Source organism: Paramacrobiotus metropolitanus, unplaced genomic scaffold, assembly GCF_019649055.1.
Source record: "Paramacrobiotus metropolitanus isolate TYO unplaced genomic scaffold, Prichtersi_v1.0 Parri_scaffold0000041, whole genome shotgun sequence".
Classification (NCBI taxonomy): Eukaryota; Metazoa; Tardigrada; class Eutardigrada; order Parachela; family Macrobiotidae; genus Paramacrobiotus; species Paramacrobiotus metropolitanus.
In genome coordinates this window covers 438-14,040 of record NW_026570261.1, presented here as the reverse complement: position 1 = coordinate 14,040, position 13,603 = coordinate 438, and the positions used below count along the sequence as shown (strand labels likewise).

At 42.7% G+C, this 13,603-nt stretch overlaps 2 protein-coding genes across 2 annotated transcripts; both read right to left on the bottom strand.

The window, feature by feature from the left end:
* Window positions 1-632: 632 nt before the first annotated feature.
* LOC129590621 (uncharacterized) lies at window positions 633-1,425 on the bottom strand. The gene is made up of 2 exons (XM_055485941.1): window positions 989-1,425; window positions 633-911 (listed from the first exon to the last, which is right to left on the bottom strand). Exons 1-2 carry the CDS (start codon window positions 1,211-1,213, stop codon window positions 633-635), a joined length of 504 nt encoding a protein of 167 aa, XP_055341916.1. The 5' UTR covers window positions 1,214-1,425.
* A 5,223-nt stretch (window positions 1,426-6,648) lies between these two features.
* Window positions 6,649-8,407, bottom strand: LOC129590694 (uncharacterized). Its single transcript, XM_055486044.1, has 2 exons — window positions 8,368-8,407; window positions 6,649-8,301 (listed from the first exon to the last, which is right to left on the bottom strand). The coding sequence occupies exon 2, from the start codon at window positions 7,959-7,961 to the stop codon at window positions 7,248-7,250; it is 714 nt and encodes a 237-aa protein (XP_055342019.1). The 5' UTR covers window positions 7,962-8,301; window positions 8,368-8,407; the 3' UTR covers window positions 6,649-7,247.
* Window positions 8,408-13,603: the final 5,196 nt, after the last annotated feature.

Below are 13,603 nucleotides of genomic sequence, written 5' to 3'. Positions count from 1 at the left end.
GCAGTCCAGTGACATTACAGATATATTAGCAGTAACATAATAATTCTATGATTTCCTCATATCTATACTTTTAGGAGTAGTTCAAAAAACAGTTAGTTTTTTGAACTGAATAATCCATCTGTTATTTATTCCGCGCAATTTGCGCGGAGTCTCTTAATTTTGGTTTTAAATTGCGTAGAATATCCCTGTAAGCTTGTCAGGCCAACCAATCGAATGTGGTAGACACGCCTCACAAAGTCGTATATACAGGGTCGAAAATCTTTCGCGCCCTAATTAAATTTGCAGCAGTTAGTCAAACAGCTATGATTCTGCTAATCCCAGTATCACCTTGGCAAAACAAAACCTGATTTCTTGTTTTTGGTCGAACCATACTACAATAATATTTACAATAGAATAAAAAATCTAAAAGTACTTCAGGATACCTGTTTATTCACATCCACTATGCAATCCAAGACAGTTACGAATGTTTTTTTAAAAAAAAGCCTTCGTTAATCGACATTCAAGGTTCGAGGACCTCAACTGTTGCACTGTAGCGCTTGATATGACAATAACAGCTCGTTGGATAACATACTGTAGCAGTAATGAAACCGGAGGTCAACCTCGGAAATGAAGTCTTATAATTTGAAAACATATCACAGAAATCCCCTGCCGTTTCCAAACGAAGCTTTGCGAATGAGATCGCAAATATCGTAAACCATCGGCAGCTTTTTAAATAACTGCACAGTACTGATTTTCTGTGTCTTGCCGTTCCGCTTGATGAAATGCGGGTAGATGACCTGCACATGGCTGTCGATACCACCCAGAAGGCGTTGTAACTCATCAAAGTCCAGTGCCTTCCCCGTTCCCGTAGAGGATTTTGTAATTTCATCAAAATCCAGGATATCCTCAGTGCATCCATTTTTCGCAATCCCCTTGGAATGATACAATATGTATATCATCAGTTTATTCAAAAGTACGAGTACACAAAGTACAAGTAGAGTATGTGTACCTTAAGTTCGATTCGGCCCGTGTCGGTTTCGTAGCTGTAGACCTTCGGACCGCATGACGCAAACTTCACGATATGGCTTTCGCCAGCCTGCAACTGGTCATCCCAATCACCCATAATGCTCCCTGTTTCCGGTTTCCTGTCCCCGGGGCGATGAAGGAATACGACGGAGTCAGTGTCGTAGTACACGAGTTGGTCGTCCAATTTCTGCATCAGGGTCAGCAACATAAGGCGGCATGGGCTGTCGTAAACGCGGCCACCGCAACGTTGGTTGCATTGCTACCTTCGTTGTAGTCGTCACCTTGACGGTCGTCACCTTGACGGTACGGTCGTCACCTTGACGGTACAAACACATCCAAGATTTCGACCGCCTTGGAGCGAATCAAGCTCATAACATATTTCACTTTGTAATGAACTTTGTTATTGACATTTCGTCCCGTTGACCCTGCTCGCCCCACAAGCTATTTAGACAGTTTTTTGCCACATTGCGTTGTCTGGCATCGTAAATCATGGCCTCCGAATCAAGATCAATACCTTCCCGCTCTTTGACTTGACGAATGAAGTCGGCTTTCTGCCGTTGCAACCTCCATCAACTCGGCAATCCGCAGGCCTCCATCTTGGCTTTGAACAATTTGTTCATGAACGCAGTATACACGACGGCCTCCACTTTCTACCAGTGGCATACTTCATATACCGTCTGCAGAGTATATCCGCGGTCGAGAGCGTGGTGCAGCTCGGATGTGGTCCGGAAGCCATCAAGACAGCGTTCGGCGTCTGTGAGACGGCAGAATTCCTTGCTTTCCGTCGCCGCACAGTTGCGAAGACAAGCTTCTTGTTAATGGTCGGGGGCAGCACAGGATACCGATACTTATGAAGCGGCAGCACTTTACAGCGCACCAGACCGTTGTGCTCCTTGAGATCTTCAAAATCTGAAACAATGATTTCTGGGTGACCGATAGGGTACTGCTTTTTCTTCTTGACGAAAGGATACAGGCTGACGACGTCATAGTTGAGAATTTTTTCCCCTTTCTTTGATTGATTTTCTTTGAATAATAAATTTTGATGCATTATTCGAAAACAGTGTACAAGCTAGTAGCGAAACAACGAGTAGCGTTCAGTTACATTAGCGCGGCAGACAGGACAGTGATGCAAACGATTCGAACAGAGCCTACAAAACACAGCATGACCACATGGTCGAAACAGTTCTCTAACACCATCACAAATAGCACACTTTACACTCCACTTTATTAACACAAGTTTGCTCTACGTATTTCTTTGACGCTTCGCTCGAGAGAAGTTCGGATTCGCAATTGAATTTTTGAACAGTTTCGATAATAAAATGTTCGCCCTTGTGCGCTTCTGCTAAGGTACAGTCTGGAGCATGGCGGGCGTGCTCTTCCCAAAGCGTATCGTCGGGCACTTAGTCCTCGATTTGGTGACCACACTGAAAACGTTTTGTGCGGTCCTTTGTCCCTGTGAAGAAAAATCCGGCTAAAGCCATCTCCCGCGGGTGTTTAATCTTTGTCCATCCGGCAAATGTAGCGAAACGATTTTCCATATCTGTCATGCAGGAAGTTCGTAGGCTAGCACTAGGGGAAAGGCCAACCACGTCTTGACTTTTGTTCACCGGGCAGTTGGGTGCCTCGCGTTTATGTTAATTGGGCAGAAATTCATCTCCAGGTCAGTCTCGTGCGAACCATGTACAGAAACCACAACCGACTTTATCACGATAGGTGCAGTAGTAGAGGCCAGCAAAAAATTAACTAGAGCTTTTCAGGGTACGTGTACGTACTGTACAACTTGGTCACGTTCGATGTACAGTATGACAGGATCGCGTTCTATGTATTGTGCAAGGGGCTTTCGATCAAGATATTGGATAGTAGATTTTCTCTGTATGTCCACGGGTTCACCTTGCACATACAGTACAATCGGCGGTTCACTAATTTGCGATGTCTCGTCAGTCAGCAGGGGCGTTGCCTGAGTACCGTAACAGCGTAGTACAGCGCTTGAAGTGGGTGTGGCGTATTGACCTATTTTATAGCGGCTGGTTCGGGTTTGGGCTGATACGCAGCGCGAGCCAGTAAATCTTGAGTCACAGCACTGCGTATTTCTTCAGCCTTCTTCCACGAAGTGGCTTAGCATTTAGAACTTGACCTAAACTCGGCCTCCAGAACAAGAACGTAAGTTTTCATTTTGATTAGAAGGATGCAACTAGAGTCCCTAGACTCGGTAGTATTGCCGATGAAAAACCGCCACGTTTTGTAAAAGTTTTCGCTTCCTATCCTGGGGAAGCTTTTGGTTTGCTAAGCCTTAAATTGTCGGTGCAAGTTGGCGTGCTTTGGCTAAAACAATTTCACTTAAGCAGACGGCTGCTTCAGTAAGTTTTGACAAACTTTTTATAATAAATCTGCTTTTTAGACGCAACCAGAAAACAGTATCGTCGCTGTCGCAGATTCGTAATTTCTAAAGCATGTACTATACTCAGTACATCTTTGGGATTCATTTTGGCGTAGATTTTTCTGGAACTCGAATATATCCGACTGCAGTCTGACGTTATCGGGGTATCTGACCGTAAAATAATTATTAAATATCCAAACGACTCCTTTTTAGCGTTTTTATATGCTTCACATAAGTGTGCCATACCAAATAGTCGTGCAAGTACTTTTATCTGCTGCACATCACGCACAGACTTGAATAAAATTAAGTATTGGGAATTAAGCGATATGTCTCGCATGCTGTTACCCTGTTTATTTAAATTTTGCGAATTACTTTTTTGTGATGCACATCTCTCGTGAAAAGTGTTGAACATTTGGCCGTTTTTGATATCTCTTCCATAAGATCATCAAGAATTAGAAGTGTTGGCACAATTCTGTCGAAAAAGTTTTCATTGTCCAAAATTTTATCTGAACCAGATGATAGCTCTATGGATTTATTAAAGTTATTGAATGCCTCTTGCCATGTACCGTAAATGTACACGATGCGTATGGGTGAGGCCGTGTGGGTGATAAATTATCAGGAATAGTTTGTAAAAGTCGCATGGTGAACGTCGATTTACCGGAAATGGTTGGGCCAGAAATATATAACAAACTTGGAGTTTTAAATTGAAAATCAAAAGTAGCTTTTTTCATTCCTAAAGATTACAAGTTGTTTTGGCTTGCAGTGTGCTTTATCTACGGCAAAGGTGTTTTCGAATTGTACAGAAAATGAATGCCAGTTTTTACAACCTGGTATTCAGTTTCAAGCCTTTTTGCTTCACAAAATCTGTAATGATTTTATCAAATCAAAAAATTCTTGTATTTGCGCTAAAGAAGTACAACCTAGCAGTACACAACTGCCGGTATGTAGTGTATGTAGGTACTCGTACAAAGGTTGTACGAGTCTCTCGTGAGATGGATAATGGCCTATGGCTAATGTGCCGTAGCAACGGTAGTGTTGTTGTCCGTTATTGTTGTCATGTCTAGCGTTTAGATAGTTGTTTGCTGCTGTCCCGAGTGGACATAATAAAAGTTATGCCGTTCGTTCAATACATGACACGGTATAAAATATACGCACAGTAGCACCGCACGCTCGTAGTTTTAGAGCAGGAAATATTTCTGGTTCGTGCAGTCAATGTACAGGTAAGTATTTCGCGTGGTTGTAGTGATGCTCAAGGTCGAGTGTCCTTTCGGACTTGTACGTACAGACAGTATAAGCCACATACTGATCCTTAATAGGAAATTCGGAGCCTTGGGAAAACATTGCACATTCAGTTTAGCTTCTCGCAAGTGCGATGCACTTCTACCATGGATCATTATATTATTACGGGTGCCGACCGCCTGGATGCAGACACCATATTTGCCGAGGGGCCATGGCAGTTTCCCCCTTACGTACTGACCGCTGCCGACTGAGAAGACAGCGCAGCGACTTTTACTGAAGGGATTACTGAAGGGAGAAAGTGACAAACCTAAGTATTAAAATAATTTCTATCTAGAAAAGTAAATGTTCATAATAATAGATTTTATGCGTAAAATCTGCATTGTTAACAATAAATTTATGTTGATTCTAATAATGTTATACTTAAAGTCAAGGCAAAAACAACTCAGCCGTAGCTTGGCGTCACGTGTGACTTGCTCTCTCTCTCTCTCTCTCTCTCTCTCTTGATCGAAATGCCTGATTACAACTAGCTGAGATATTTACAGGCATGACTTATCCGGTCTGTCCAAGCTAAAAATACAATAGCAAAGACTTATTTTTTCGATCTGTAAGGTAGATAGCAACTAACTGTAACTTTATCAATCCTGTCTTACTTGGTCTGCCCAGGTTAGAAGTGCAATAGCAAGGTAGTGTTTTTGTGATCAGTAAGATAGATGCTTGTAATACCACATTATAACCACGGCTGTCGCATGATAAACCAAACAATTTTAAAAGCCGAAACGTTTTATAGGACTTACCCAGTCAGTACGGCGGCGCAGGAAACCGGTGTGCGCTGGACGGCCGGATTGTGGTATGCCTTTTTATAACTTAAGTAGAATAAACAGTTCCAAATAAAATTTAGATTCTCCTCAGGTACTCGAAGACATGAATGTTGATGAGCCTGTGGAAGAAAATCCAAGTGCACACAAGCCATTGGTGAGTCGTGCTAAAACTATAACTAGAACTTATCAACAAGCTGACAAAACTATTTCTGTTAATATTTTCATCAACAATATTTGTTAATGGTTACTACTTATCAAGCGAGCGAGCGAAGCGAGCGAGCGTTTTTAATTTGCGGTGCGACATGCGGAGAGCTGGGTCCCCGGGGTCCAGGTAGTCAAAAAATCGAAAAACCAACCGGGTTATTTTTGACGAACCTGCTGCAGTAAGTGAATAGGAGATCGTAAATTTGGACCCGGTACACTCACACAGACCGGCCCGGGCGGATCGTTTTGGAGAAACCGACATGCGGGGAACCACCGGGGCATTTTTCACGAACCCGCCATACATATAGTATGGAGAGCCCGTTTTTTGGAACCCGGTCCCGGAATTTCGCCCGCCCCGGTTGGTGCGTTTTGGAGAACCGACATGCGGAGAACAACCGGGGCATTTTTCACGAACTTGCCATTCAAATAGTATGGAGGGTCTGTTTTTAGGGTCCTGTCCGGGAATTTTGCTTGGTGCAGGTGGTGTTTTCTTAATGTTTTTTTGTTGCCGTTGCGAGGCATACCGTAACAAGTCGTAATGACTATCAAAATACTGTACCATGTTGCGTTACCGTGAAACATCTCTCACCGCTTTTACTGTAACGACTCACTCACCATTCTTACCGTAAAGAAATACAAGCTCCAGTATTCACAGAAAGTTCAGGTGAATTTACAAAATTCGCTTTCACGTAGCTGATATGTACTTACTTATTTGTAGCGGTACAGTTCAGAATATTCACAACAAAATTCACAACATTCTGAAGCTTTTGAGCAAGTGCTGGATATATGTTTTGCAAATTTGTTTTCAAGCATTGTCGTAACGAAACATGCTACGCGGGTTCTAAAGTCAGGAACCGCTTTTGACCGTTTGTGACGCATACACTGTTACTTGTATTACCGCCTGAATTATTTATAATATCATAACTCATGGTTGCGCTTACCCTTACCAGCCTTATCACTCTGTCGCGTAACTAAAGGTTAGCTGAAACTCGGTGGATATGACCTTTATCTACCACTAACTACAACGTTAAACAACAGCGGCTGACTCGACCCGATGACCTTTAATGCAGATTAGCAGACAACAACTCGAATGCTAACAAAATGGCATGCAAAGATAAAGGCAGATATTCCAAGAGAAGTTGTTCCGAGGCTGGATGGAGATGTACTAAATCATTTGACAACTTCATCACACACTACTTTTTTAGCCAGGCACTCAAAACATGTTACGAGAGATAAAACATTGCAGACAACAAAGACACACTATTGGTTTACACAATGATTCATTCCTTTCTTCACGCTCAATCATTTGCCGTTATCGTTCAAGCCACAACCTCTGGCTTGCTTACCACAACAAGATATTGTGCATCCAACCGCATCCATAAATGTATACAATGTAAGCACGCCCGTTATGGCTATGAATATGCACGTGATTCATAATGCATGCTGCTCCTGACCCACAGAACACGCTTGCGGTATACACTCGCGCAACACGCCTCTCCTATGGATCATGACGTCCTCGTCATGGGTCGCTTTAACACTCAATCGCCCTCCGCAATCCGTCCAGACACTCGAGTCCGACCGTCCCAGAAGGTGACCACCATCCCTCAACTCGGATGGCACTTGCCCCTTTCCGCTACGGTATCCACCGAATCTGTGTCCATCTCCTCTACCGGTGCAGGCTGCATTGTTACCGCATTCGCACTTGACTTAGCCGGCGTTTGGTGATAACCGGCATCATCGTCTAGTTCGCTCACAACTTCCGGCGCGCTCCCCCATCGCACTAGCAGATCCGCAAAGTGCAGCGTTTCCATTATGCCACTATAGTATGGCGCCGCATCCGCTGCAACTTGCGCTCTCCGCTCCGTCACCTCCCGCATGATGTATTGAAGGCGTATCTCCGGGAGTGTACTGTGATACAAGCGCGGTCCGTACGTATCGCGAACTTCCTCTTCCACAAACCATTTAAACGGATTAAAAAATCGTGGATGTTCTCCCACTAACACTAGCTCCTTCTGGGCGCCACACTCTTTGTACACACAGCCGTATTCGCTCTCATAACGCATCGCGCCGTCGTCTCTACGGTAGTAAAGAAACTGTCCATAGATGAACTTATCGAAATCGTACACTACGTAGCGTCCGTAGCAGATGTCGGTTGGTGACTCCAAGGTAAACCGCGCTCCATGTGGGACTAATGCTCTTAACTGCACGCGAATCCGGGCCAACTCATCCGCCATCCATGTAAACTCCGCCGGAAATGGTAATGAGTCTCCCATCCGGTCTACGTATCCGGTTAACAACTCCTGACACGTCCGCAACATATCGTCATGTTTGTTGATGTTGTATTCTCCACGCACACACACTCGCCAATGCCACGACTCGCACTGACCACTCTGCTGCCAATACCACCACTCGCATTGACACCACACTCGCCAATGTCACCACTCACATTGACACCACACTGACCACTCGCGCCGTTTACTCCGATGCCATCCTCGCCAGTACTGCCACTCACACTAACATTGCACTCGCTAGTGTTGGCAGTCGTACTGACCGGCATCATCTCTGCAAAACCACCGCTCGCACTGGATATCGACTTCCCAGTGCCACAACTGCCACCATTAACCAACTAGCCCGCGCCATGACTCACGCCGGACACATCTACCGCTGTACACTGACTCGCACAGGGTCTCCTTTCGTCCGCGCCATCACTCACGCCGGACACACACGCTACTGTGCACTGACTCGCACAGGACTTCACCTCGCCCATACCACAACTCGCATGGACACTCTCAGTGCTAACACTTGCACTGAATTCACGCTCGCTCATGCCAACACTCGCACAAGCACTCGCAATGCTGTCACCTGCATTGCATGCTCCAACGTCACCACTCACACAATTTTAAAGGATACCGCACCTGCACTAGCACTCGCACAAGTCAAGTTTTATCAGCGCTCTTACTCGAACCAATTACGGCACTCAATATCCCGCGCTCGCTGTTACTTGCACTGGCTCAAGTCTCTTTAGTGCTGCAACTCGCACTAGACGTGGACACCGCAGCAGCACTACTTCCGCTGGCACCGCCGGTAGATACTCCTTCCGTCTGGTCACGCTAATTGGCTGTGCGCTGGTGCGACAAAACAGCTGTGCAGCTTCTTCCGGCTAGGGCGCTGCTGAATGAAACGTTTAAACCGCGGACTATGCAGAATCTTGTTAGCCGGCTTTTCCGTTGGCGTAGGCTGTTCCGTTGACAAGTTCTTCTACAAAGTACCTTACACGCAAGTATAACATTCACCTACTCACATAATGATTACACCATTACTAGACCTTCACACTGAGAACTAATATCTCCTAGACTTATTATTGGTACGAGTATCATTTGCACACTGCGCAATCTGTACGAGTATCATAAGCATAATGATTGTTAGTACAAGGTAAGCCTCGCGCTTTCACGCTCGGCACGTTTGTATTGGAAAGGTCAGGTTTGAATTTATAGACTGTTCCGGCAGTCGTCCGGCTGTTTAGAATTGGAACTACGTAAAAATTCCCTTAACCCAACTGCTGTACTGACCAAAGTGTACTTACAGATCCATATCCATGGTTACAGTACCGTATGTACTTTTTACATACGGTGCTTCACAATGGTAAAGTATTCTTGGTACTGCACTTGCGTTTCGCCATACTTAGAACCAACTCCTACAATTTTCCGACCAGAACGTTTTTTTAAAAAAAATCAAATATTATTTTACGTTAATAAGCGCAGAGCAATATGATATGATTGAGAGCGTACTTAACAATGGTGTGTGGTTCGGGTGCGACAAGAGAAATCAAGCATACATGAGGGATCATATGCAACTAGTGCAACGAGCTTTAATTAGTGATGGCAACAATGAAAGGTAGCTATTAATATCTTTAGCTTCTCTGTTTTAAACGTTTCGATGGTCAGAAAATTATGCAACAATATCTTACCTTAAATAGCTAAAGCCTAAATAAACGAGCACAACGCAACCAACGTAAACGTACGAAGAAATGCCGCATTTTATCAGATAATTATCCGATTAGAAAAAAAAGCAAATCGTGGACCCGATTACGTTCGATTTAAAGAATCTGATTTTCTAATTTCAACTTTAAAATCCTACATCTGGCTTTTTTTTTAATGCAGTGCACAAAATTCTTAAACTCATGCTTACACACAGAATTTATAAATAACCAAAAGTTGATGTTTAATCGCTCGTATTGCGTTAGTAGACAGGTATGTTCCAGCCGAATGTGTGACAATACTTTGTAATTTAAATATTAATTTAATCTAAATCTTGAGCACCAAATTTTTTTCATTTTTTAGAAAAACTTTTCTACTGCCGCTATACAACAATTTTCTTGTGTGGGCTGCCGGCAAGCTTGCACACAAGAATTATCTGATGATAAAATTGTCTGCTTAGTCTTGACTGAAGGACATTTACATATGCAGAGGCGTCCCAATGCATAAGTAACTGTTGTTCATGTTAATAAAGCGTTCTAGTGTAAAACAATACGCATGGTGGATATTTTACCTGTGCAGACAAAAGGTATCAAAACATGATGATATCTTAAAAAAAGATGTGAAAATGTTCTGAAACTTTTTGGTATGTTGCTATTCTAGCGACAGTGCTTGCGCAAGCTGGAACAACAATAAACGTGTGCTCAAAATATTGACCCATTTCATTTACTCAACTTTCTCTCACAACATCCCCATTTATTTCTCTTTTCAGCTTTGTTGCACAACTTTAAAACATTCAACTAAATTCCGAACAGAAGTCAGTGATTCCAAAAACAAAATTGTAAAAAAAAGTCATCACTAACGGCTTATACGCTGTCAAAGATTTTACATACGGCGATTGTACGGTGCAAATCAATTATTAGACCCAAATTTCAAAATTTTTATTAAGAAAATTAGTTTTTTTTTTAATTTTGACAAACGCTGTTGATAAACCACAACTAAATATTTATGAAAATGCACCCCTTAAACGTCTACGAAGAAAACACTTTGGCACAAATCAGCAAAACTGTTGGAATTAAGCAAAGCGACTGAATCACTCACAGCGCTAAAGTACATAAAGGGTTTCCTCCCTTGCTTTATTGGTGTACCGATAATTGCGCCACCTCCAAAAGAAGATTACTTGCATAATTACAATTTAATTGATTCATACTTAGACTAGTGGTTATGAATTATTAGCTAACTGAGCTAAGAATTATTTCTGTTTTTTTGAATTAGTTTTTTTTAGGCGAACAACTAGTTGGAACTTCCAGTAGCACGTCAAAACATCTTAGAAAGCGGGAAAATTTTACAATCGTCGGGCACTTCCCCATCAGCTTTTAGATATTGACGCTTCTTACGAATTTCCTGCAGCCTCTCAGTAAATAACTCGACTGTTTTGGGACGATTTTGTATCATATCTGCTTTGAGCTGCATCGGCAAATTTTCGAAAAGAATTCTGACCTTTTCTTCTTCTCCAGCGCTGACATGGGTTGCAGCAATGTAATCCAACACACCGTATACGTACGTCAAGGGTTCGTCAACAGCGGAATTTTTTGACATGAATTTACTGATATCTAAGTCTAACAGATTTCTACCGAAGATTGTCAAAAATTCCTGCTCTGCGTCGCAAAATTTTTTCAGTTTGGATTCGCTGTTCTTGAACCATTTTAAGGCAGCATTTGTCAAGCACAAACCGAAATGCACCAAAGACTGTTCATCGCTCCACGAAAAATAGTTCTTAATTCTGTTAAACCTGTCCATAAAATCTTCTGCAGATTCAGTGGACTGTCCACCGAATACTGGTAAATCTCTAAGGCGAATTCCTGCCATCATACGTACAAGCACTTTTTTAAACTTAAATTTATGCAATCAGAGATTGTTTTATCATCAGCAACAAAAAATTCAAGAATCGCATTTTAAAGGCGCATGTTAAAACGATCGGTTACGACGATTTACAGATTCGCTCTTTCTGGTACGTCAGCAGAACTTTTGACTTGCGCAGATAAAAAACTTATTTATTCTACAAATCGAGATATTTAAGAGTTAATTCATTTTTTTTCGAAAATTAATAGCATGAAAGACGGCATCGAAATATACCTAAATGCGTACTTAAGTATTACTGTTTCTAATCTGCTGGTCCTGCTTATAAATATTTCCTTCCAAGCGGGTCTCACCATATACGCCGTATTTTTTACATGCAAAAGAAATCGAAAGAATACAGGGAAAATCCGCAAACAATCTAGAGCACACACTGTTAAAATGATCGAAATCCCTTACAGTAAGCTGATGATTTACGATTCTAGTAATATTAGGACTATCTTCTAAGGTCAACTTAATCATAAGATCAATTTTCATGATTAACCAGTTAATAACAAACATTCGTCTGAAGTCAACTAAATGACTATTTTTGACACAAACTTTATTTTAAAAAAACAAACTGAAAGCAACTGCACAATCGTTATTAACTTATCCTGTGTAAACTATGTCATGAACAAAAGGACCCACGAAGAGAAAGCAAAAAATGATAAGTTGCCATACGACTTACAGAGGAATGCCGTTATGCTGCTCCCGCTAGTTGTCGACCACCTGCACCCGCTTCCGCTCCAACACACCTATCATTGTACGCTCCGACAAATGAACCGCAGAACGCCGGCACCAACTTATGCACAAACGAGCCTTAAAACATTCACCGACGTCGTTTGTAAGCAGTGCAAAGTATTCTTACTAGATACCGCTCCCACACTCGCTCATACAACGCGTGGTTTGCTGTAAGCGACACTTGTGACCTATCACAATCCACACTCGTCGCTCGTCTCACAGCGTCCACAATGACACACTATCCATCAACAATTATAACAGCAAATCACTCGCACTGATGTCTCACGATTAACACTCGTAGTGGTAATGCACTCACCACCACTAATACATTGTCACCTGCAGCAGTGCACTCACTGCTGCTAACAGCACATCAACTCACTCTGAAACACTTGCAGTAGTTATAACCTCACCACTACTGAACTTGACCTTCCCTCGCAGCTCCACACCTTTAGCTACCTTTACTTGCTACGCACACATGCCCTCCATGTCGCGTAACTAAAGGTTAGCTGAAACTCGGTGGATATGACCTTTATCTACCACTAACTACAACGTTAAACAACAGCGGCTGACTCGACCCGATGACCTTTAATGCAGATTAGCAGACAACAACTCGAATGCTAACAAAATGGCATGCAAAGATAAAGGCAGATATTCCAAGAGAAGTTGTTCCGAGGCTGGATGGAGATGTACTAAATCATTTGACAACTTCATCACACTACTTTTTTAGCCAGGCACTCAAAACATGTTACGAGAGATAAAACATTGCAGACAACAAAGACACACTATTGGTTTACACAATGATTCATTCCTTTCTTCACGCTCAATCATTTGCCGTTATCGTTCAAGCCACAACCTCTGGCTTGCTTACCACAACAAGATATTGTGCATCCAACCGCATCCATAAATGTATACAATGTAAGCACGCCCGTTATGGCTATGAATATGCACGTGATTCATAATGCATGCTGCTCCTGACCCACAGAACACGCTTGCGGTATACACTCGCGCAACAACTCTAACCACGCGTTTCTAGTAATGAGTGACGCTATCAAGACCGTAACAGGTTACCGAAACCGTGTTAGCCTTTGTTACCGTAACGGCTTCGGTAAGAGATATTTTTAAATAAGTTGCCGTTACGGTGTCATGTCACTGTTACGGTTGAACTCAAAGCGCAGCATAAGGCAACGGCGAAATGCGGCTCGAACGAGCGCAGCAAGCGAAACAAACGGATACGATTGTATTTTTATTCTGATTCTGAAAATATTCTTTTTACGGTTCTCCTTAAATTTTACGCTACCAAGATGATGCAGGAGCGAATAATCATTTCTACGGAAACCGAAGGCGGAGCC